At 54.9% G+C, this 20,776-nt stretch overlaps 3 protein-coding genes across 6 annotated transcripts in view; 1 reads left to right on the forward strand and 2 right to left on the reverse strand.

The window, feature by feature from the left end:
* PI4KA (phosphatidylinositol 4-kinase alpha) overlaps positions 1–8,420 on the forward strand; it is a 103,919-nt gene extending 95,499 nt beyond the window's left edge. For 2 of the 3 annotated variants that reach the window (XM_057491952.1, XM_057491950.1), the window contains exons 44-55: positions 459–588; positions 1,555–1,625; positions 2,803–2,875; positions 2,950–3,020; positions 4,015–4,124; positions 4,449–4,553; positions 4,629–4,754; positions 5,102–5,222; positions 5,558–5,717; positions 6,339–6,428; positions 6,849–6,932; positions 8,010–8,420. In XM_057491952.1, the coding sequence (XP_057347935.1) occupies positions 459–588; positions 1,555–1,625; positions 2,803–2,875; positions 2,950–3,020; positions 4,015–4,124; positions 4,449–4,553; positions 4,629–4,754; positions 5,102–5,222; positions 5,558–5,717; positions 6,339–6,428; positions 6,849–6,932; positions 8,010–8,061 (1,193 nt within the window). In that variant the 3' untranslated portion in view covers positions 8,062–8,420. The remainder of the gene's footprint in view (positions 1–458; positions 589–1,554; positions 1,626–2,802; positions 2,876–2,949; positions 3,021–4,014; positions 4,125–4,448; positions 4,554–4,628; positions 4,755–5,101; positions 5,223–5,557; positions 5,718–6,338; positions 6,429–6,848; positions 6,933–8,009) is intronic. The other variant, XM_057491951.1, reaches the window with a different exon arrangement.
* LOC130680727 (RIMS-binding protein 3C-like) overlaps positions 1–20,776 on the reverse strand; it is a 245,384-nt gene that overhangs the window by 172,118 nt on the left and 52,490 nt on the right. The window lies entirely within an intron of this gene.
* Positions 14,118–17,918, reverse strand: TMEM191C (transmembrane protein 191C). 2 transcript variants are annotated; one of them, XM_057491974.1, is made up of 10 exons: positions 16,629–17,918; positions 16,242–16,365; positions 16,086–16,136; positions 15,888–15,965; positions 15,668–15,718; positions 15,524–15,583; positions 15,317–15,381; positions 15,161–15,227; positions 15,010–15,050; positions 14,118–14,911 (listed from the first exon to the last, which is right to left on the reverse strand). In XM_057491974.1, exons 1-10 carry the CDS (start codon positions 16,772–16,774, stop codon positions 14,719–14,721), a joined length of 876 nt encoding a protein of 291 aa, XP_057347957.1. In that variant the 5' UTR covers positions 16,775–17,918; the 3' UTR covers positions 14,118–14,718. The 2 variants fall into 2 exon arrangements, with proteins under 2 accessions (XP_057347957.1, XP_057347956.1); XM_057491973.1 differs by having other exon boundaries at positions 15,668–15,724.

Consider the following 20,776-nt stretch of genomic DNA (forward strand, 5'->3'; position numbering starts at 1 on the left):
AGGATGGCCACCCAGAGCAGCGGTTCTCAAACCGAGATGTCTTTGTGGGCCTCACACCCTGGAGAACTGTTGAGACACTCAGACATCTTTGGTCTATGTGGGCTTTATCTGTCCCAGTTAACCAACGTTAGAAAGCAAAGCACACCTTTCAGAATACAAACCCGTTACATGTTAACATAACTCATTAAGAATACTAAGAAAACCCGGGAGGACCAGTGACCACCGACTCCCACGGGCAGCCTCACCACCACCTCTATACAGTGAGGCAAACAACCTCGGGGTGTGGTTTTGACCATGGGGTCCACTGAGAGGGACCCCCAGGCGTCTGCAGGCCACACTGAGGATGGCTGGTCCGGGTGCTGGGCGGCACCTGGGCTGTGCCCTTGGCCAGTGTGCGCAGTGCCCTGTCGGGCCTTTCTGTGGCCCGGCTGCAGGCTTACCCTCTTGGTCTCTGCCAGCCGACATTGGCGACCTCCTGGCGCAGCTGGTGGAGGAGATCACAGGCTCCCTGTCGGGCCCGGCCAAGGACTTCTACCAGCGGGAGTTTGACTTCTTTAACAAGATCACCAATGTGTCAGCCATCATCAGGTAAGTGGCCGTCCTTCCAGCCCAGCCTAGGGGAGCTGCCAAGAGCCAGGCCTGCCCCACGGTTCTAATGAAAGCCTGGGCCGGGAGTCTCTGCTGTGGGGATTCAGGTCTCTTGCAAATGTAGCAAAATGCACGGCCATGCCAATTTCAGAAAACACCTTCATTTCGTTTGGAATATTGTCCCAGAGTTAGAGGCCACACTGCTCTTTCCAGGTGGAGGGGGGAAGCAGACCCCTCTGCAGCCACTGTCGCCCTCACCGAAGCACCCGGGCCCTCCTCTCCCACATAGCTGGGGCCATCCTTGGACATCTGTGGCCCTGCCCGTTTGTGCGGGATGCGCACTGACAAGTGCCGGGGGTGGCCCCAGCAGGGCACTAGGGGCCAGTTCTTCCCAGACACCTGTCTCCGGGGCTGTCCCCCTGTGCCTAGGTGTCTCCCTGTGGTCTCTGAGTGGCCTAGTCCTTGTGTCCTGTGGCCCTTTCCTGGGCTGGGTACTAGATTGAGCAGTGATGTGGCAGCAAAGATAAGGGGCAGGAGGTGGCATTCCCTGGGCATGCACCCATAGCTGGAGCATGAGTCCCCTGTGCCCCTCTCGACCTCACCCCAGAGGCCACACAGGAAGTGAACACAGGCGGCATTCGAGCACCAAGCTGTCCGGCCCCACAACCAGCCGTGTTCTGTGTGCCTGTGACAGCAGTGCGCCCCCCATACAGGAGAACAGCAAAAACAGCTAGAGAAACGCCCAGTCTCAGTCCCCAGGGGCCACCGGGCTTCTGGATGAGGAGTGCAAGGCAAGGGCTGCTCTGAGGGGCCTCCTGGAGGAACTGGGCCTGGTGGGCCTGCAGGAGGAGCTAGAACTAGGGAGAGAGGAACGGAGGGGCAGTCGGGGGGGCCCTTGGCTGTCCCCAAGTCCCAAGGCCAGCTGCTACAGGAGACAAAGCAAAGCATTTTTGTCTGGTTCCTCAGGCCCTACCCAAAAGGCGATGAGAGAAAGAAGGCTTGTCTGTCAGCTCTGTCTGAAGTGAAGGTGCAGCCTGGTGAGCATGCGGCCTCCCTCCACGGGCTCACGGGATGGGCCTCGTCTGCGGGCAGGCTGCTCTCTCCCGGTAGTGCAGGGTGAGCCCCACTCACACTTGGGATTGGTGTGCCTGGCACCCCTCCAGAACCTGTGCCCTGGGAGTCGGGAGTGCTTCTCAGCGGGCACTCTATCCTCTGCTGCCTCCTGTTGTTCTGAATGCCAAGACACTGTCCTCAGCAGCTGTTACTCCAGGTCTCTGAATTCCACTGTAACAGGAGCAGTGCAGGCCGCAAGGTGGGGGGGGCCGGGTCGCAGATGTGTGGGACCTGCTGGCCGAGGGTGCCCAACCCCAGTGGGAAGCTGCTCCGAGGGGCCATGCCGCACATGGGGGCATGAGCCCACTGTGGTCAGATCTGTACTTCTTTTTAGTATGGAAATCCAGGCTTCGCTGCACAGCTCTCCATTTATAACTGTTGGTGCAAATGGGTTACTTCAAAACCCCAGCTGCCCTGTGCAAACCCACACAGTGGCTGACCTCTGTGGGGGGAGTCAGGCAGGCTCTGGGGCAGAGGACGGGCACGGGAGGGGATGCTGCCCTGTCCCCCCGCCCTCCTTTCCCTGCTGGGACACCCAGCTGCCCCCCACAGCAAGCCCTCGCTTGGCTCCCCAGGAGATCCAGGCCTTCCTGTTTCAGGGCCCCTCCTCGGAGCTCGCCCCTGGGGGAGAGCTGTCCCGCCTTCGGGGGCTCAGGGAGCACCCACCCACCCGGGAACTGCCAGGAATGGGCTTCCTCTTGGCCTACTTGAGCCATGTGAGCAGGATGAGTCCAAGAATGCAGGGCCTCCGGTGAGCAGAGGCAGGGCTGGGAGCCCCGTGTCCTTCAGCCCGGGCAGCCACACGCCCAGCACTGCGGACGCGGGGTCCCAGGAGCAGCGTGCCGAGTTGTCAGGCCCAGGGCCTGTGGGTCCTCTAAGAGAAGGGTTCCCCGGGAGGAGGTGGCACCTACATTACGTATCAGAAGGGATCCAGGGAAAGAGCACAGGTCAGGGGAGGCAGAATGAATTGTCCGTGCCTCAGATGAGGACCTAGCGGCCCCGAGTGCCACCCCGTCAGCAAGACAGTCTGTATTGAAGATGGTTGTATCCTCGCCGCTGTCACCTGTAGCTCCGTGTGACTTGCCTTCCATCCCTGCACAGGCTGCTACCTGCCCAGCAATCCCGAGGCCATCGTGCTGGACATTGACTATAAATCTGGGACGCCCATGCAGAGGTGAGGCCCCCTGCAGCTGCTCCCTCCCGGGCTTCCTGTTTGCTCCATCCTGTGCCGTTTTCTTGTCTTTGCAGTGCTGCAAAAGCGCCGTATCTCGCTAAATTCAAGGTGAAGCGATGTGGAGTTAGTGAGCTTGAAAAAGAAGGTTAGTGAATCTGAGTCTGGGCTCTACGCATTTCCCCTGTAACACCCATTTCTTTTGGCACACTTAGTTTATTACCAGCTCCGCATGAAAGATGCTGTCAGGCTCAGTCTGACCCATTTGGGGATGGCACAGAGTTCGTGTGCAGTGACAGAGGCCCTGGAGGTAGGCTGTTGAGTCCTGGGCCGGCCAGGGCTTCGAGGGCAGTGCACAAACGACCTCAGACTGGCGGCTTCAGCAATGGGAATTGATTCTCCCGGACCTGGGATCAGATGTGCAGTGTCAGGGCGCCAGCAGGGCCGTGCTCTTTCTGAAGGGACTCTTCCACATTTCTCCTCGTGTCTGGTGTTGCTGGCAGTCCCTGGTATTCCCTGGCTTGCAGCTGCATCAGCCACCTTCTGTCTTCACCCTCATGGCCTTCTCTCTGGGTGCCATGTCCACATTTCCCTCCTCTGATACGGGCCCACCCTAACCCAGTGTGGCCTCATTGACTCAGTTACCTGTGCAGAGACGCTCGTTACGTGCACAAAGACTCTATTTCCAAATGAGGTCACATTCTGTGGTTTCAGGTGAGCATGAATTTTGGACGGACACTGGTCAACCCAGGAAAGGGCGTGTGGCCCCTGGCCAGCGTGGGGACGCACCTTCTGTGGTCTCACCCGCACCCCAGCCCCACGTCCTCCCAGGCAGCCTAGGGCACAAACACTCCCCCAGCTCGCAGTGCCCACAGCCAGTCCTGGGCCTCCTGCCTTGTCACTCCCAATGAAAAGAGGGCTCTGTCTTCTGTCCCATTTAAGGCTAAACATCCTTAGGAAGAGACCCTAGTCCCGGGCCTCCACCTGCTGACCCCAGCATCTGCTGGGGCTTCTTAGCCTCCAAGAGACTGTGCAGAGACAACCCCCAAGACACCCAGGGTTCCTCCCAGGCACGTGGACAGGGCTCGCCCTGGGACCCCAGCACTGCCCCTGGGCTAACGGGCCTCCGCCTCTGCACACAGGTCTGCGCTGTCGCTCGGGCTCTGAGGATGAGGGCAGCTCACAGGAGGCGTGTGGCCAGAAGATCTCCTGGCAGGCGGCCATCTTTAAAGTGGGAGACGATTGCCGGCAGGTGTGGGGCCAGGCCCACCTCTGCCTGAGGCTCTGGGTATACTTAGGGGTTAAGCCTCCACGCAGCAAAACAAACCACTGTATCCCCCGTTCAGTTCCGGTGTGGTGGGGTAAGTCGGCTTTCTGCCGAACCAAGAGACCTCCAGCAGCTCCCCTCCCACCGCACACCTGCTGTGCCCCTTATTCCCACCCCCAGCCGGGCAGCCCAGTGCATAGGACTGCTGCTCAGCTTCGCCTCCGTCCCTCCTCACTGGATAGACCGCTGGGTGTCCGTGACCTGGAATGCAGGAGGCTGGCTGACCACCCCCATCTGCTTGGTCCCCAGGACATGCTGGCCCTGCAGATAATCGACCTCTTCAGAAACATCTTCCAGCTGGTCGGCCTGGACCTCTTTGTGTTCCCCTACCGGGTGGTGGCCACCGCCCCTGGGGTAAGTTCCCCGCAAAGAGCCCAGATGGCTGCCCCTAGAGGCCACAGGCCTTGGCACTCGACCCTTCCTCCCTAGTGTGGGGTGATCGAGTGCATCCCCGACTGCACCTCCCGGGACCAGCTGGGCCGCCAGACGGACTTCGGCATGTACGACTACTTCACGCGCCAGTACGGGGATGAGTCCACGCTGGCCTTCCAGCAGGTGACCAGCAGGGCCGGCAGCCCCGCCTGTGGGCCACACCCGGCTTCCCCCACCTCCCTGCTTTTCTGTGTCCTTACACATTTGGGGGTACAACCAGGTTGCCCGTGACCTTCACTGGGCTTCAGGGGAACACTCGGCTTTCAGGAGAAAGCTGGTTCTGGGTGTGGGAAGGAGGGGCTGCTGATCCTGAGCCTCCCCAGATGGAGCCCCTCGTCACCCCCACCGCTAAGGTCTGGCTTACTGACTCGAGCTCCCATCCAAGGCCGGGGCCCGAGCTGGGAGAGCGTCCGCAGGCCCCGGGAGGCGGGGCTGCTGGGGGCCGTCAGTGCTGGGCCCTCTCCACACAGGCACGCTACAACTTCATCCGAAGCATGGCCGCCTACAGCCTCCTGCTGTTCCTGCTGCAGATCAAGGACAGGCACAACGGCAACATCATGCTGGATAAGAAGGGCCACATCATCCACATCGGTCAGCCGGGCCCCAGGGCCCCCCTCCTCGCCCCGCAGCCATAGAGCCGCGGCCTGGCTGCCCAGCCAGGAGGGTCAGGGTCGGGGCTCAGTTCAGCTCTGAGGCCGGAGCTGCTGGCCAGAGGCTCTCCTGCCCCAGTAGCAGCCCGGCAGCAGGGCCTGGGTGCCAGGGCTGGAAACGCGCCAGGCAGAGGTGCACTCTGTGGCCTCGGCTCAGCCTCGCCTGCCCCAGCCGGGCGCCCCCGTGCTGCCCCGCCAGCCCCGAGCCCCGGCTGAGACGCCCTCCTCCGTGTGCTGGCGCCCCTACCCCCTCTGTCGGCTTCTGGGGTTTTGCAGACTTCGGCTTCATGTTTGAGAGCTCGCCCGGCGGCAACCTCGGCTGGGAACCTGACATCAAGCTGACAGATGAGATGGTGATGATCATGGGCGGCAAGATGGAGGCCACGCCCTTCAAGTGGTTCATGGAGATGTGCATCCGCGGCTACCTGGCCGTGCGGTGAGCCCGGGGAGAGTGGGCAGCCCGGCACCTGCCCGGGCGCCCCCGTTCAGCCCCTTTGTGGATGGAGGGACAGTGGTTCAGGGAGGAGGGACGGAGGTGCTGGAGCCCACCTGGTGGCCCCAGTGTGCCCGGGCCTTGCCTTCCTGTGGCCCCTGCCCACCTTGCCTGGGTGTTTCCTGCTCTGGGCCTCGAGTGCCGCTGTGTCCTGCCAGCACCTTGGGGTCCTCAGAGTGCCCTTCCCCCACGTCTGAGTGCCGGCCACTCCACTGGCTGTACACCGCGCAGACCCACTGTCCTGGCTGCATTGATGCCTGGGCTCCAGCCTGGAGTCTGTGGGAGTCTTGCCTCATGCCTGATTGGCACCCACAGCCTGGCAGGGAGAGGAGGGGCAGGGCACCTCTATGTGGCACAGAAGTCTGCAGGCCCTGTGGGGGGACACGAGGCAGGGCTGCTGACGGGTGTTCGCAGCCTGACCTGGGCACTGCAGGGGCTGCCTGGGGACCTGGGAAAGGCAGGGAGTAGCCAGCACTTGGGGACATTTGGGGACAGCAGCTGGGCTGCAGGACTGCCAGCAGAGCCGCCCTGCTGAGGCCAGCCTCTGTCCCCTCCCCTCCCCAGACCCTACATGGATGCGGTCGTGTCTCTGGTCACCCTCATGTTGGACACGGGCCTGCCGTGCTTCCGCGGCCAGACGATCAAGCTCTTGAAGTAGGTCCTGGGCACATGCGCAGGCCACTTGAGGACCATTGTCCCCTCCGAGGTGGGGAGGACAGACAGGTTTCTGGGTGAGGTGCTGTCAGCAGACTGTGTTTGTCAGACGCCCTGGCTTCTGCCGGCCACAGAGGAGGACATACCAGAAGCCCCCTCTTGTCTCAAGGATGCAGTGGCAGCCCCCACAGTGGGGAGCCCGAGGCCACGACTTGGCCCCTGCTAGTCCCCCGTCCTGGGGGGGCGGGGCAGGCCCGGCTGAGACCACTGTTCCCATCACAGACACTGCCCCCGGGAGGGAGCATTTCTGGGCCTGACCCTCGGCCGCGCCAACTCCCACACGCCAAGCTGAGTGCAACCTCCAGACCAGACCCGTCCCGAGGGGAGGGAGCCCCCCCTGACGCCGCCCTCCCCCCCCAGGCACAGATTCAGCCCCAACATGACTGAGCGTGAGGCTGCCAATTTCATCATGAAGGTCATTCAGAGCTGCTTCCTCAGCAACAGGCGAGTCACCCCCAGCCCTGCCCTCTTGCATCACCCCGTGCACCCCAGTGTTCTCTGGGCACTGCGTGGGGCCACACTTGGGCCAGGTGACAAGGGTCCTGCCATCCCAGGAGACTGGGTCCCATGCACCCTGAAGGGAGCCCTCCCAGGGCAACGGATGCTGGTTTACAGGGACTGGGGACAAGCTGAGGGGAACACTTGGCCGGAAACCATGCCCACCTGGGACCAGGTGTGGAGGCCAGAGAGGCAGGTGGCCTGGTGACGGGGGCGCGGGTAGGCAGAGTGAGTGGTGGTGGAGTGGAGGGGAGTTCTGAGAGGCTTCGGCCCACGCCTGCCGGCTCCACCGCCGTGGCTGCCTAGGTGGTGAGTGACGAGAGGCAGGGTGTGCGTAGCTGTCACCACTGCTGTGATGGTTGGTGGCCCCATGAGGAGACAGAGCCTCAGGCTTCGAGGGCGGGCTCCGGAGGTATGACGTGGGCACCATTGAGGTTTTGGGCTGAACAACTGGGTGGACATGAACCCAGCAGGTAGCCGAGGGGCACCACCCACATGGTTGCTGAGGCCCAGGAGGCACAGAGACTGCCGGGGCCCCAGGGAAGACGGACAGCTGCCCCTGGGTGGGCTGCGTGGGGTGCGGGCTGCGCCCATGGCACGGGAGGGGCAGAGAACTGGGACGCAGCTCAGGGCAGCTGTGGGGAGCACGCCTGTCGGAAGGCAGGACACGGAAGGGCTCTTCTCCCTGCTGTGCTGATAGGTTTGGGGGGGCTGAGCACATTCACTCGGTCGGTCACCACATGCCAGGCGAAGGGCTACAGTGGCATCTGGCATAAGAGCAGCTGCAGACTCACTCCCAGGCCCAGGGAGGCCAGCTGAGAGTGAGATGGCCTCCGAGCGGACCAAACAGGAGACGCGGTGGAACAGGACTCACAGGCCTTGGCCACTGGTGGGAACGAAGTGTCCCAGGACGAGGAGAGGCTGGCGGGGCGGCCAGAGAATCTGCACAGTTGCAGTTTGCTGGGAGGGGAGCAGGGCCCCAGGCCCACGTGGGCTCCTTAAAGCCTCCCGTTGCCCTCCTAGGAGCCGGACCTACGACATGATCCAGTACTATCAGAACGACATCCCCTACTGAGGACGCAGGCCCCCTCCAAAGTCCCCCAGTCACGGGGCAACGTGAGCGCCGGCTGCTCGGCATGTCGGAGGGGGTGGACTGCTCGTGGCCCCACTGTCGTTTTTACAGAACAAACAGGCACCCCTGCAGAGCCTGGCAGCCTGGCTTTCCAGGTGTGGCCCACACGGGGCCAAAGTGACAGTCATCTGATGGCACTGTGCACAAGTGTGAACACACCTTGTTTGTACTGGACACACAACCAACACATTCCCTACCTGTTTCATAGGTACATGAAGTATTTTCTTGTGTATAAAAAAAGTTATATTCAACTTAAGATTTGACCAACATGAACAAAATTAAAGTGCTGTGTTGGAACTTGACTGTCAGGTTCTGTGTCAAGTGCTAAGCGCACGGCTGAGGAGTGACGCCACTCCCCTCCCTGTCAGCACCTGTGCCCTGGTTATGAACTTCACAAAAACAGCAGAGCACAGATGTTCCAAAAATAACACCGTATCTTCCCTGCCGGCCCTCCTCCAAAGCCGACCGCTGGGGCTCCCCACCCTGCGGGTGTCAGGTGTCGCTCGCTGCCCCCTCTGCCCCGGCCTGCCCATCCCCTCCAGTTCATTCCCACGCTCCTCTCCCGGGCGCCAAGTCTCTGCACAGCCCGCCTCTGGTGGCAGCCTCCCCTGACCCTCTAATTATCTTAAGCAGGTAGGAAGACCCCCAAGTTTAAAAACAGAACTGGAAATGAATCTCTGAAATAAAAGATGAGTTAAAGAGCAGGGAACATACAGGTGAAAACCAATCAATGAAAGAACAGTGGCATCACCAAAAGTGAAGCACCAGGAAGAGGAACGTTGAATGAGAAGCTCTAGCCGACCTCCGATGGGGGAAAAAAACAACAGGTTGGCTTCAGGAAATAGAGTCCTGAGCAGCAGAAATAAAAATACAAATAAGCCAATATGTAAGTTAAAAGAACTAAAAATACTAAAACCAAAAGCAGGCAGGGAAGGAAGAAGAAAGAGCCGATGAGACAAATTATTTGGCAGTAGATGCCATATGACTCTGTCATCAATTACGTCGGGTCCCAGTGGGCTAGCCGCTCCGGTTAGAAGGCGGGGCCTGTGCACAGGGATTCTGCTGATGACAAACCCACCTTATATATAAAGTCAGAGACCTAAGGCAAAAGTAAGAGGAAAAAGGATGCTCTAATCATGTATGAACATTTACGAGGAAAATTTTTACAGAATTCAAGGGAGAAACAGCTCCGCAGTCAGCCGGAGACTTGACACCACTCTCCATACCTGATGGATCAGGCGAGAAGGTCAGGCGGCAAGCACAGGAGGCCTGAGCGACAGCGTCCCTGCCACCAGCAGGGCGCCGGGTCGCAGCGGGTTCCCTGATACGGACTTAGGTCAGGAGTCAGTATCTGGAAGAATCCTAAATATTTAGAAAGAGTGGAACTAAAATTCCAGACAAAACACACCTCAGCCCTGAGGGAAATGACCAGTTCACATGCTTTGAGGTGGTTTTTGGGGAGATGGTAGAGATGAGCCAAGTTCAGTAGAAGAGATATCAGAATATGGGGTGTAACTTCCAGAAAGATCGATTGCAAGGAAGGCCAGAGAGAACATAGAAAGGTACCATAAACATTATAAAATGGTAGAAGTATGTTCAAGCATAATAGAAATGATCTCAAACCACACTCGAAAAGGAAGCTCGTCAAACTGTCTTTGAAAAGCGAGCCAGTCCCATGCTATGTACACAACTCCAGCAATATGGCAAATTATGTATTTTGGAAAATAAGCAATGCTATTTACAATATTGGGGAGAAAATCTAAATCCATGAGCCAAGAAGAAAATAAGATCTCTATGGAGACTAAACACAAAATGAAATTAAAAATCTTGGGGACAGAAGTCCAACCCAGGAGCCCAGTGCCTTTGAGTCTATTAGGGAAGCTTGGCCTGCACTCCGGGCATACTAGGAACAAAACCATGTCCTAAAGACTGGGAGCTTCTCAGCGGGAGCACCTGCAAACACTGAGGTGCGCTCCCAGTGAAGGACGAGGTATAGATTCAGGCACCTACTGTCACTGCCTCTGTTCAGCATCGTACTGGAGGCACTAGCCAGCCCAGTCAGGCAAAAAAAACAGTTTCTGGATCTGGAAAGTGGGTAAACTCAGATACGGCATTTGTGTACATAAAAATCCAAAATCTATGAGCACGATCTATAAGGTTACAGGGTTGCAGGTCAATATACAAAAATCAATTGTGTGTGGGGTGGGGAGCTGTGCATACACACATCTCACAGCAAAAAGAAAACAGTGCCACTTACAGTTGTATCCCAAAATCAAATACTAAGAAATAAATCTAATGAAAGATTGCAGACCACAAATGTTGAAAGAAGATCTAAACGAAGTTATACATTCATGGAAGACTCAACATAATACAAATGTTTGCTCTCTCCAAATTGTTCAAATGCCAATCAAAATCACAGAAAGTTTTATAGTGGAAATTGGCAAGTCTAAAATTTATATGGATATGCAGCAAAGACCAAAATACAGCTATTTCAATCTTGAAGACCAACAAACCAGACACAGATATAGACAAAGATTTAATCTCGACTGCCTGTCTCATAGCAGACATAAAAAGCAATTCCAGGTGAATTGTAGAGCTGTATGCCAAAGGTAAACTTTAAAGCCTTTTAGAAAAAAAATACATTAGAGAGTGTCTTGATGACCTCAGGACATCCAAAGATTTATTCAACGGAACCAAAAAAGTAGTAGTTATAAAGGGAAAAATCTATTTTAGACTACATGGAAAGGCATGTCACAGGCCTGGGAAGATATCTGGAATATGTAATCTGTTCAAGGAACTTATATCCAGAATACATAAAGAACTACTAAAAATCAGTAAGATACAATGGAATAGAAAAATAGACAACAGACCTGAATGGGCATTTCACAAAAGAGATTATCCACACAGCCACTAAGCATAATAAAAGGTGTTCAACTTCATTAATCACCAGGGAAATGCAAATTGATACCTACTTACCCACCTGCATTTCTGAAATATAAAAAGGAAGACAATGTCAAGTGTTGGGTGCAACTGAAAAACCTCAGAAGCTGCAGGATGACAGGTTAACTGGGACAAGCATTTTGGAAACCTGAAGCACCAGCTAGAGCTGAGCTCATACTCTGACCCAGCATTCACTGCCAACATCTGTGCACCGAAGGACACAGGAGTGTTTGGAGGCACACTATTTGTAACAATCCAAAACTGCAGATGATCAAAATGTCCTTCAACAAGACAGAAATAATTGTTGTTCCTACAATAGAATATAATGCAGTGATGGAAATAAGTGAACGGCTGCAACAGGCAATGTGGGTCACTGTGATGATGTTCAGCAGGAGATGCCAGACACAAAGGCACACCTGCTGTGTCGATTCCATTTGGAGTTTGAGAACAGGCACAAATACCTGATGTATAAGTCAGTAAACAAATTATTAAGGGGTAATTTATTTTTTTCACCATAAAGCCAAGATGGGTCTAAACGTTAAAGGAAGAAATAATGCCAAGTTACACTCTCTTTCAGAAAATAGGAAACACTTCCCAATTTATGTTTTATGAGGGCAGCACAGCCCTGACATTAAAGACAAGGATATTCCAAGAAAATATAGAGCAATATCCCTGTCATGAACATAGATGCAAAAACCTTTAATGTCAGCAAACTGAACACAATGTATCAAAGAGCCCGCCATGGTGGTGCGGGCCTTTCCCAGTAACGCAGGATTGCCCTGACATTTGGGACCGGTCGGTGTACTTCACAGTAACAGACCAATGAAGGAAAGCCCTGTGAGCTTTTCAGTGGGTGCAGAAAAAGCACCAGACAAAATCCAACACCCATTCATAATAAAAACTCAGCAAACTAGAAATAAGAGGAAACTTCCTCAATCTGACAAATATCATTTAAGAAAAAGCTAACATCTTAATGATAAAGTACTTTAAGCTGTCCCCCTAAATTCAGGAACAAGACAGGGTACCCATTATCAGGACTTCTAAGCGTCGCACTGAGGGTATGGCCAGTGCAAGGCCAGGGTGCACAGACTGAAAAGGACAAGAAACCATTTGCTTCACAGACAACGAAATTATCCATAAAATTCAAAGAAATCTACAGAAAAGTCCAAGGAGCAAGGGAGTTCAGCAATATGGCAGTATACAAGGTCATTATACAAGTCAATTTTATTTCTATACATGCAATGAACAGATGGAAAATGAAATTTAAAAAAATCTTCACCATTTCTAATAGCATCCAAAAACAAAATACCTAGGGATAAATGTAAGTGCAAGACCTCCACACTGAACAGTACAGAACATTGATGAGAAAATAAATGGAGACAGACATCATGTTCCAGGACTGGAAGACTTAATTTTCTGCAAATTGATCTCTAAATTCAGTGTAATTCCAATCCCAGATATTTTTATGGAGATTGACAAACTGAGTCTAAAATTTATATGAAAATGAAAAAGATCTTCCTATCATAAAGCATGATAAGTCTGAAGCTGACCAGAGGTTGAAATGTGAACTAAGAAACCATGCAAATTTGGAAGACACGGGTAAGTTTCCTTAATAACCCAGAAATGGGGAAAACTTCCCAGACAAAATCCAGAATCAATACAGAAGTAAACTGTTACCAAAACAATATATGGTAGCAAAGAACTCCATGAACAAAGTGTAAGACAAACTGCAAAAGTATTTAGAACAGAATGCAAATTTAAAATGCCTAGAAAACGCCCTCAATTCTATATTTTTAAGATGAACAAATGACATGACCAGTTTACAGAAAAAGAAAGGCAACTGCCCTTAAACATTAAAAATTTCTCAACCTTGATCATAAGAGAAGTACAAATAAAACTACACCCATCAGACTGACAAAAGCCCCAGTGTGAGAGTATTCCCGGTGGGCAAGGCTCAGGGGGGAAGGGCCCTCATATCTAGCGATGGTGGGAATGCAAAACAGTCCAGCTGCAGGGGAACCTGGCGGGTCCCTAGCAGTACCCTGCCCCACAACCCCACTTTTAGGAATCCATCTCAAAGACTCGCTGGCAAACACAAGAAGTTCGCAAAGTTCTCCTCTCCACCCACATCACTACTTGACCTAAGGCCGCATCTCACCCGACGCCACCCAGAGCCCGGTGCTGAGGAGGGCAGAGGCCTGCGGTGCTCACCTAAGAAAGGGAGAGGGACGTGGCTGTGTATTTCGTTCAGTTAAGGGGAATAAAGGAAGGTCCATTTTTAAAAATAGTTCTTATAAAGGAGTGGGGGTAACAGAGTAGGGGGGTATAGGGATAAAACTTGTCTTCCCTAAGCTGTCCTGTTTTATGGGTTCGACTTTGTAATCATAAATGACAAAAATTAGAGAAAGCAATCTCTAAAAATTGAAAGCAAAAAAGTCACACCTTTAACATACAACAAAACAGGAAACAACAAGTGTTGGCAAGGATGTGCAGAAAATGGAATCCTTGTGCACTACTGGTGGGAATGTAAAATGGAGCAGCCGTCAGGGAACACAGCCTAACAGTTCCTCGGAAAATTAAACACAGTTACCACCGATCCAGCCATTCCACTTCTGGCTACAAATGCAAAAGAAGTGAAAGCAGTGACTCAAATATATTTGCACACAGATGCTCACAGAAGCAATTCACCACAGCCTTTTGGTGAAAACAACCCAAAGGTCCATCTACGGATGAATCAATAAACAGAATGTTTAGCAACAAAGTGTTACAATGAATGGATAAACAAAATGTTTACACCAATTAAAATTATTCAGAGTGTGAGAATATCTTCATGACTTCCAAGCAAAATGGATCTTTTAGGACACAACGCACAGTTCTTGAATTTGGTAAAATATGACACAAAGGAGTCCATAAACAATTTAAACAAAAAATGACTAAACACAAATAAAAAAAATTGTTTAAAAGCCATGGCAAAAACCCATGTATGTGTGCGCAAGGAGATACACAGAGCTTCATTGCCAAAAAAACGTAAATATAATAAAAGCAAGGCAGCATTTGTATCAGACAAAATGAAACTTGAAGTGTTTATTTCCACAAAGCAGAACATTTCACATAAAAAAGAGGATTTCCCACGAAGACTGCAGTGGTGCGCGCGCTGCCAGCAGTGCTGGGACGCACTGCGCCTGGGGCTGAGCCCACGCAGCGGGCCAAGGGAGCCGCGGAGGAGACGTGACCCGCCAGCTCCCCGCTGCCCCCGGCTGCCCCCGACTCAGGCTCGCTAGTAGGGGAAGGTAAGTTCAACAAGATGCTGACCACCTTCCGAGGTGGCCCTCGTGCAGAGGCCGGGGCTGCGGGAGAGGGGCTCGCTCCAGGCGCGGGCCCGGGTCGTCAGCTCGGCCGCGGGGCGCCCCGGGGCAGCCTCTCGAAGCGCAGGGTCCGCCTGGAAGGTCCCGCCCCCGCCGAGCCCGCGGTGCCAGGGCCCGCAGCTCTGCCACCAGGGTCACACGAACCCACACCCTCCCCGGACGTCCCCCTGCAGGCGCCCAGAAACCAATCGCCAGGGTCACACGAACCCACACCCTCCCCGGACGCCCCCCTGCAGGCGCCCAGAAACCACACGGGACACTGAGGTGCGGGCGGCCGCGGCCGGTGTGATGAGCTCTAGGTGGGCAGCGGCCCGCGCGCGCGCAGCTCGAGCAGCGGAGACAGCGTGTAGCGCAGGCGGCGGAGGGCGGCGTGCGAGCGTAGGCGCGGGAGCGCGCGGCGGAGGGCGGCGGGTTTCACGGCCACCGGGAGGACCAGCGGCAGCGCCAGGAAGCCAAGCGCGAGCAGCAGCAGCCCCAGCGCCCACAGCCTGCGGGCAGACCGACGAACGGACAGGTGACGGGCGGGGGCTGGGCAGGGCGCGGCGCAGGGGCGGACCCGAGCCCAGGCGCCCGCCAGCCGGCTCACCTGCTGCCTGCCGAGCCCGCGCCCCCGAACAGCCGCTTCTCCTGCGGGGAGAGGGGGCGGGATCCAGCTCGGGGCCGGGGCTCGGCGCCGGTCCCCGTGCGAGGAGGGTCCCGACTCCAGCACCCCGCAGCCCCACCCGCCGCGCGCTCACACAGTCGGCCTTGGCCACCTCCTCCATGAGCGAGCAGTCCTGCACCCGGCGAGGCTGTGAGTCGCATCTGCGGGGTCAGGCATCAGTCTAAGTGGGCGACGTGCCCCGGGCCCACAGCCTCTCCGCACGCCACACCCAGCAGTCCTAACCCCTTACCGCTCCGGGCCGTCGCGCGCCGTGTCCAGCGCAGCCGCCGCCTCCATCACCTTCCCCTGCAGCTCCTGGCGGAGGGCGGAGATGGGAGTGAGGCCTCAGGACGGGGAGGTCTCGAAGGGGCCGGGGGCGGCCGCAGCCCGAGGAGGAGGGCCGGAGGCCGCCGGTGGGGTCGGGGGGAGCGGCTCTCGGCGCGGGGCGGGGCGGCACCTGCAGGACTCCGCTCTGCTCCTGGAAGCTGGCCCAGGCCTCCTCCGTCCGCTGCGCGCCCTGCGGGGCGGGAGCCCTTACACTCAGGAGACACACCCCCCTCCGGCCTCCCGCCCCTCCCCGCAGGCCCGGCTCTGTCCGCACCTGCCGCAGGCTCTCCGCCTGCCTGGCGTGCTTGGCCTCCACCAGCTCCAGCTGTTTCTTCCGGAAAATCCCAGGAACGTCAGGAGGGCCTCCAGCCGCTCCCCGCGCCGTGCCTCGGGGCCGCGCCCAACGCCGCTCGCCCCGCCCTGCCCCGCCCCGCCCAAGTCTCCCGGGCTTCGCCCGAGCCGCCCCAGCGGCCGTCGGGGCCCCACCCGAGCACCTGCAAAGCCATCAGTTGGGTCCCAAGGTGCCGCTCCGCGCGCTGCTGTCTCAGCTGGTCCGCTCCGTAATAGAAGAGCTGCGGGTGGGGCTTGTGAGGGCGGGCTTTGCGGCTCCTGGCGCGGGGGACGCCCTGGGGGGCGGGGACGGGGGAGCCTGGGGGCGGGCACTGGGGGCGGGAAATGAGACGGGCCCGTACCTGACTGGACAGCTCTTCCCACTGCTCCTGCAGCTGCAGGTTCTGCTGCTCCTGCGGACAGGTCGCGGGTGCGGTCCGGCCTTTCCGATGCCCGCCCCGCCCCACCCAGGGCCCTGTCCCCGCCCCCTTCCGCCCCACGCAGGGCCGCGCCCCCACCAGGTCGCTCTGGCGCCGCTCGGCCGCCTCCAGTAGTCCGCGCGCCTGCTCCGCGTCCTCCCGCGCCGCCTCGCGTGCCTCCCGTCGCAGGGTCCGCGCCGTCTGGCTTCGCCTGCCCTGCAGGCTGCAGAGGAGAAACTGAGGCAGTGCCACGGCGGGAGGCGGCGGGTGTTCAGGCTCCCGTGGCCCCGAGGAAGGCATAGCCGCAGGTCTCTTGTCGCCACAGCCTCGAATTCGGAGGTCCCCTGAGTCAATGGCCCTGGTCCCGCCCTCCTAGAACGAGGTCCGGGCCCGGGCGGGGCGGACGAACCGACGGGCCCGCGGGACGCTCTGCGAAGTCCCGAGTGCCCCGCCAGTGGAGCCACGTTGTCCGTGCAACGGCCGCACCTGCGCTCGCGCTCGCGCAGGTCCTGCAGGCGCCCAGTGAGGCTCTCGCTCTCGGCCTCAAGCCCGCGCACCAGCTCCTCCAGCTCCTGCTTCCTCAGGCGCCCGTCGCGGTTGTCCTTCCGCAGCTGCAGGAGCAGCTCCTGCATCTCAGCGCCGGCTCCCGGGGCTCTGCCCACGGCCTCCCGCCGCGGGACCCGGTTTGCGGCCGGCGTCACAATGGGCGGCAGGGGGCGCCCGCTCAGTAGCCCTTTGAAGGAATGTTACGGAAGAGCCACAATCGAATCAATAAAGGATTATTAGCGCTTGAATACCGATCAATCTCTCTTGTGGAAAAGGCTTGGAAATATATATCAGAATCCATTAATATGTTCATATGTATTGATCCCGTTATCCCACTCCTCAAAATTCATGCCGGGAAGAAAAACAATTTTTAAAAACCAGTGTGTATTAAATGGTTCATTGAAGTGGTTACAGTACAGTAATCACACAAAAGGGAAACAATTGTGATTATTAAAATAATCTATTACATGGCATGCATAGATGATGTCTAGTGGAAAAAAATATGATTTAGCATTTATACTAAAATAACTATGATTATAAAGAAGACGGACAAGATCTTTAACTGAAACAGGAGGACAAGCTGTTTCATTGTTTGGTGAGACTGTAGGTAAACTTGTCCTTTTAAAATCTGCCTTTATTTGGCTGATTTCAATTATGAACTTGGATGCTAAAATCCTAAATAAAGTATTTACTAGCCACATCCCAAGGGGTACACTGAAAGGTACTTGGAAACCAACCAGAGTTTATTCCAGGGATTGTTCAAGATCAGAAAACTGATGTTCACCATACAGACAGGAGGAAGGACACCACCATTCAGCGGTGCATTTCAGCAGACGCAGAATATGACAGAGTTCAGCATCTACTGATGGTTTTAAAAGATATTTTGAAAGAGGGATAGAAAGGGACTCTCTAACCCAATGAAGGCTACTTAGTAAACAGAGTAAAGAGGAAGTATTAGCAGCTTCCCTTAAAGATTTTAAGAGAACAGTGACCTTCCTACTAAGCTCTAATAAAGTGCTAGAGGGCCTGCAAGAAGGAAGAAAAAGTCGTAGAAAAGTTTGAAGAGTTTGTCTACCCTAAAGCTACCCCTGTCCAGTTCCTTCTTGGCAATACAAGCCCCTTAGGGCATCTCTTTGCCAAGGGCCTTGTTCTTCTGGGGCAGCAGGCCCATCCTTTGCTAGTCCCAGGCGTAAAGCAGGACTGGTCTAAACCCAACCCTGGCTGTCTTGCTTCCCTCTTGTGGGATTCTGCCTGTGAAACTCAAGGGATGTCAGCTGGGGTTTTCTGGGAGGCGTGCCTCACTATAAAAAGAGATACTGGGGAGATATCTTGTTGCTTATTGATGTTGTCTTCATGTGATGCCTGCAATCGCTGCAGCCACCATGTAAGCATGAGGCGCCTAAAAGAACAAGTCAATCTGTTCTATCTTGTGGTATCTCTCTTAGATTTCCCCCCACCTCTCCTGGGCCAGAACTAGGGCACATGCTCATTCCTCAAGCAGCCACCAGCAAATGGGAATGGGGCCAAAGTGAAGGCACAAAGGATGCTGGGGAGGCATCCCCATGGCCACATGACAGATGGTGCTGGGAAAGCTGGGTCATGATAAGAGAAATAAAACAAGATCCCTACATCAAATTCTACATAAAAAGACAACCCTACAAGGATCAGAGACTTAAATTGGGTAGCTGTAGATTTGGGACTTTGGTCCAGGGAAAGATTTCTTAAGCAAACACAACCTCTGGAGGGAAACTGATGGCCTGGGCTCTGTCAAACTTAGGGATTCCTGCTGATGGAGAGCACCGTGGCACCAGCAGTACTGCTTCCTGGCTGGAGGTGACTGGGCACCAGACCCAAGAGTAGGCAGTAGGCAAAACTCATCACATGGAATTCTTAAGATCTGTGCATTTTACTGCATATAATCATACACTTAAAAACAATCCACTTAGACAAGTAATGACTCTATGGCATCTTACTATGCTAATGGATGGTGATTGCAATGGGGTTGGGGGGGACTTGATAATATGGGTGAATGTTTAAACCACAATGTTGCTCATGTGAAATCTTCATAAGATTATATATCAATGATACCTTGGTTTAAAATAATAATAATAGTAGTAATAATAATAATAATAATATAACAGTCCACTTGGAACAAAAGACACCACGGACAGATGTTCTAAGTGGATGATAGAATGGGAAAAGACCTGTGCAAACTTTGTAATCAAATGATTAATAACTAGAATATATAGGAAATCCTGGGCCCAATCCAAGAAAGACCAAACGTGGAAGAGCAAAGGGTCTGATCGGGCAATGCCCTGTGGGGACGCCTTCCACACCCAGCAGAGTACAGACGGCACTTCCCTTCCCCAGGCAGCCAGGATTAAGACGATGGTTAACGTCCCATATGAGCAATGAGCTGAGTACACAGAGGTCCTGGAGCGCTGACACCAGCACTGTCCACGGGCCATTTGGGGGACCAGTTGGGTAGGAACATTGACTAGGTGTGGCGGCTCTCCACAACCCACAGTTCCACAGAGGAAGTTTCTTACATGTTCTCAAAGCACTGGGAACAGTAGTGCTCCGCCTGTGTTGTGGGACTGAGTGAAATGTGTTCTATGAACTTAATATTTAAGGGAATCCAGTAGAGAAGTTAAAATGAGCTAGGAGCTGCTAAAATCAACACAAAGAGACCTGAAAATAATGTTGACAGTAAAAAAAGCAGGAAGTAGAATGAGCTGTACCCATGATAACGTTGACATAAACTATAACGCACAGGGGTGAGTCCCAGAGGGCAGGGAGGACAAGGAGAAGGACCCAGGTGGGAAGAGGGGATGGTGTATGGGCCGGGGAGGGGGGGCCAAGGTCCCGCATGCTGCTCCCCAGGGCCAGCAGCGGGTCACCCGAAGGGCGGGCTCTCGGGGGAGCTGAGGAAGCCCACTGCGACCAGGGGCTGGGCCTCCCTCCACTCATGGTGAGACATATAAGCAAGACTGAGGTTGCTTGGTTACTTATAGTAGGTTAAAAATGACCCCAGTTTCTCTTTCTGCCAACAGGAGCTGGAGTCTGCATTCCAGACCAGGAGTCTTGTTCTGACAATAGAAGGAGGCAGAACTGACCTTGGAGCCTGGGCCTCCGAGCCCTGGCAGCCCCACCTGCCCTCTGAGGATGAAGGGAAGAAGCCCTGGGAGCTGGCGGCCAGAAGCACCCACCTCCCATGCAATGCAGCCAGATCAGACCATGCGGCCCCCGGACACCCCGAGAAGATGGCAGACCCCAGGCAAGATCTGCAGAAATGTGCAGAGCCCAGCTGGGCCCAGGCCAATTTGCTGCCCCAAGAGAATCAAAAGCAAATGAATTGCGTTTTGGGGTGATTTGTTTTGTTTGCAGCACAAGGTCTGCTGTGTGACAGAGGATTACTAGATGTTTGGATTGCTAGCAAAGGATTACTAGTTACCAGATGGCACTCATATGAATGTGACACCAAGCAGTGACCAGGCCATGGGGTAGGGTGACTTTACACTGGTTACTTTGGGCATCTCTTGTGTTGGAATCTGTCCCCTGGAAGTCCAAGGTGACCCCCAAGTGGGGCAGGGGTGGGCTTGGGGGCAGAGTGGGCAGCAGAGCTGTGTCTCCCTCAGCAGACTCGGGACCCTGTGAAGTCGGGGGGGAAGGCTACCTGTTCTGCGGACGGAGCATTTCTGCCCTGTCCTGTAAGTACTGTCTTGGGCTTCCTACGAATGAATGTTTTGTCATTTTCAAATAGGTTAAATACATTTATCAAGGCTATACCTATGTAGTTTGTATTTCCTGTTACTATTATGAAAAGACTTTTAAAAAATTCTATTTTCTAAATGGCAGTTGTGGTGTTACGGGTTGAATTGTGCCCACCAAATTCATCTTTTAGGACCAAATTAAGATCTCAGTACCTCAGAATGTGACCTTATTTGGAAACAGAGCCATTGTGCATGTAATTCATTAAGATGAAATCATATTGCAGAGGGGGGGCCACCCTCATCCCTGCCCCACCTGGGGTTCATCCTTGACATCTAGGGGACAGATTCCAGCACAAGAGATGCCAGAAATAACAA

The sequence above is a fragment of the Manis pentadactyla genome, chromosome 14 (assembly GCF_030020395.1).
Source record: "Manis pentadactyla isolate mManPen7 chromosome 14, mManPen7.hap1, whole genome shotgun sequence".
Taxonomy (NCBI): domain Eukaryota; kingdom Metazoa; phylum Chordata; class Mammalia; order Pholidota; family Manidae; genus Manis; species Manis pentadactyla.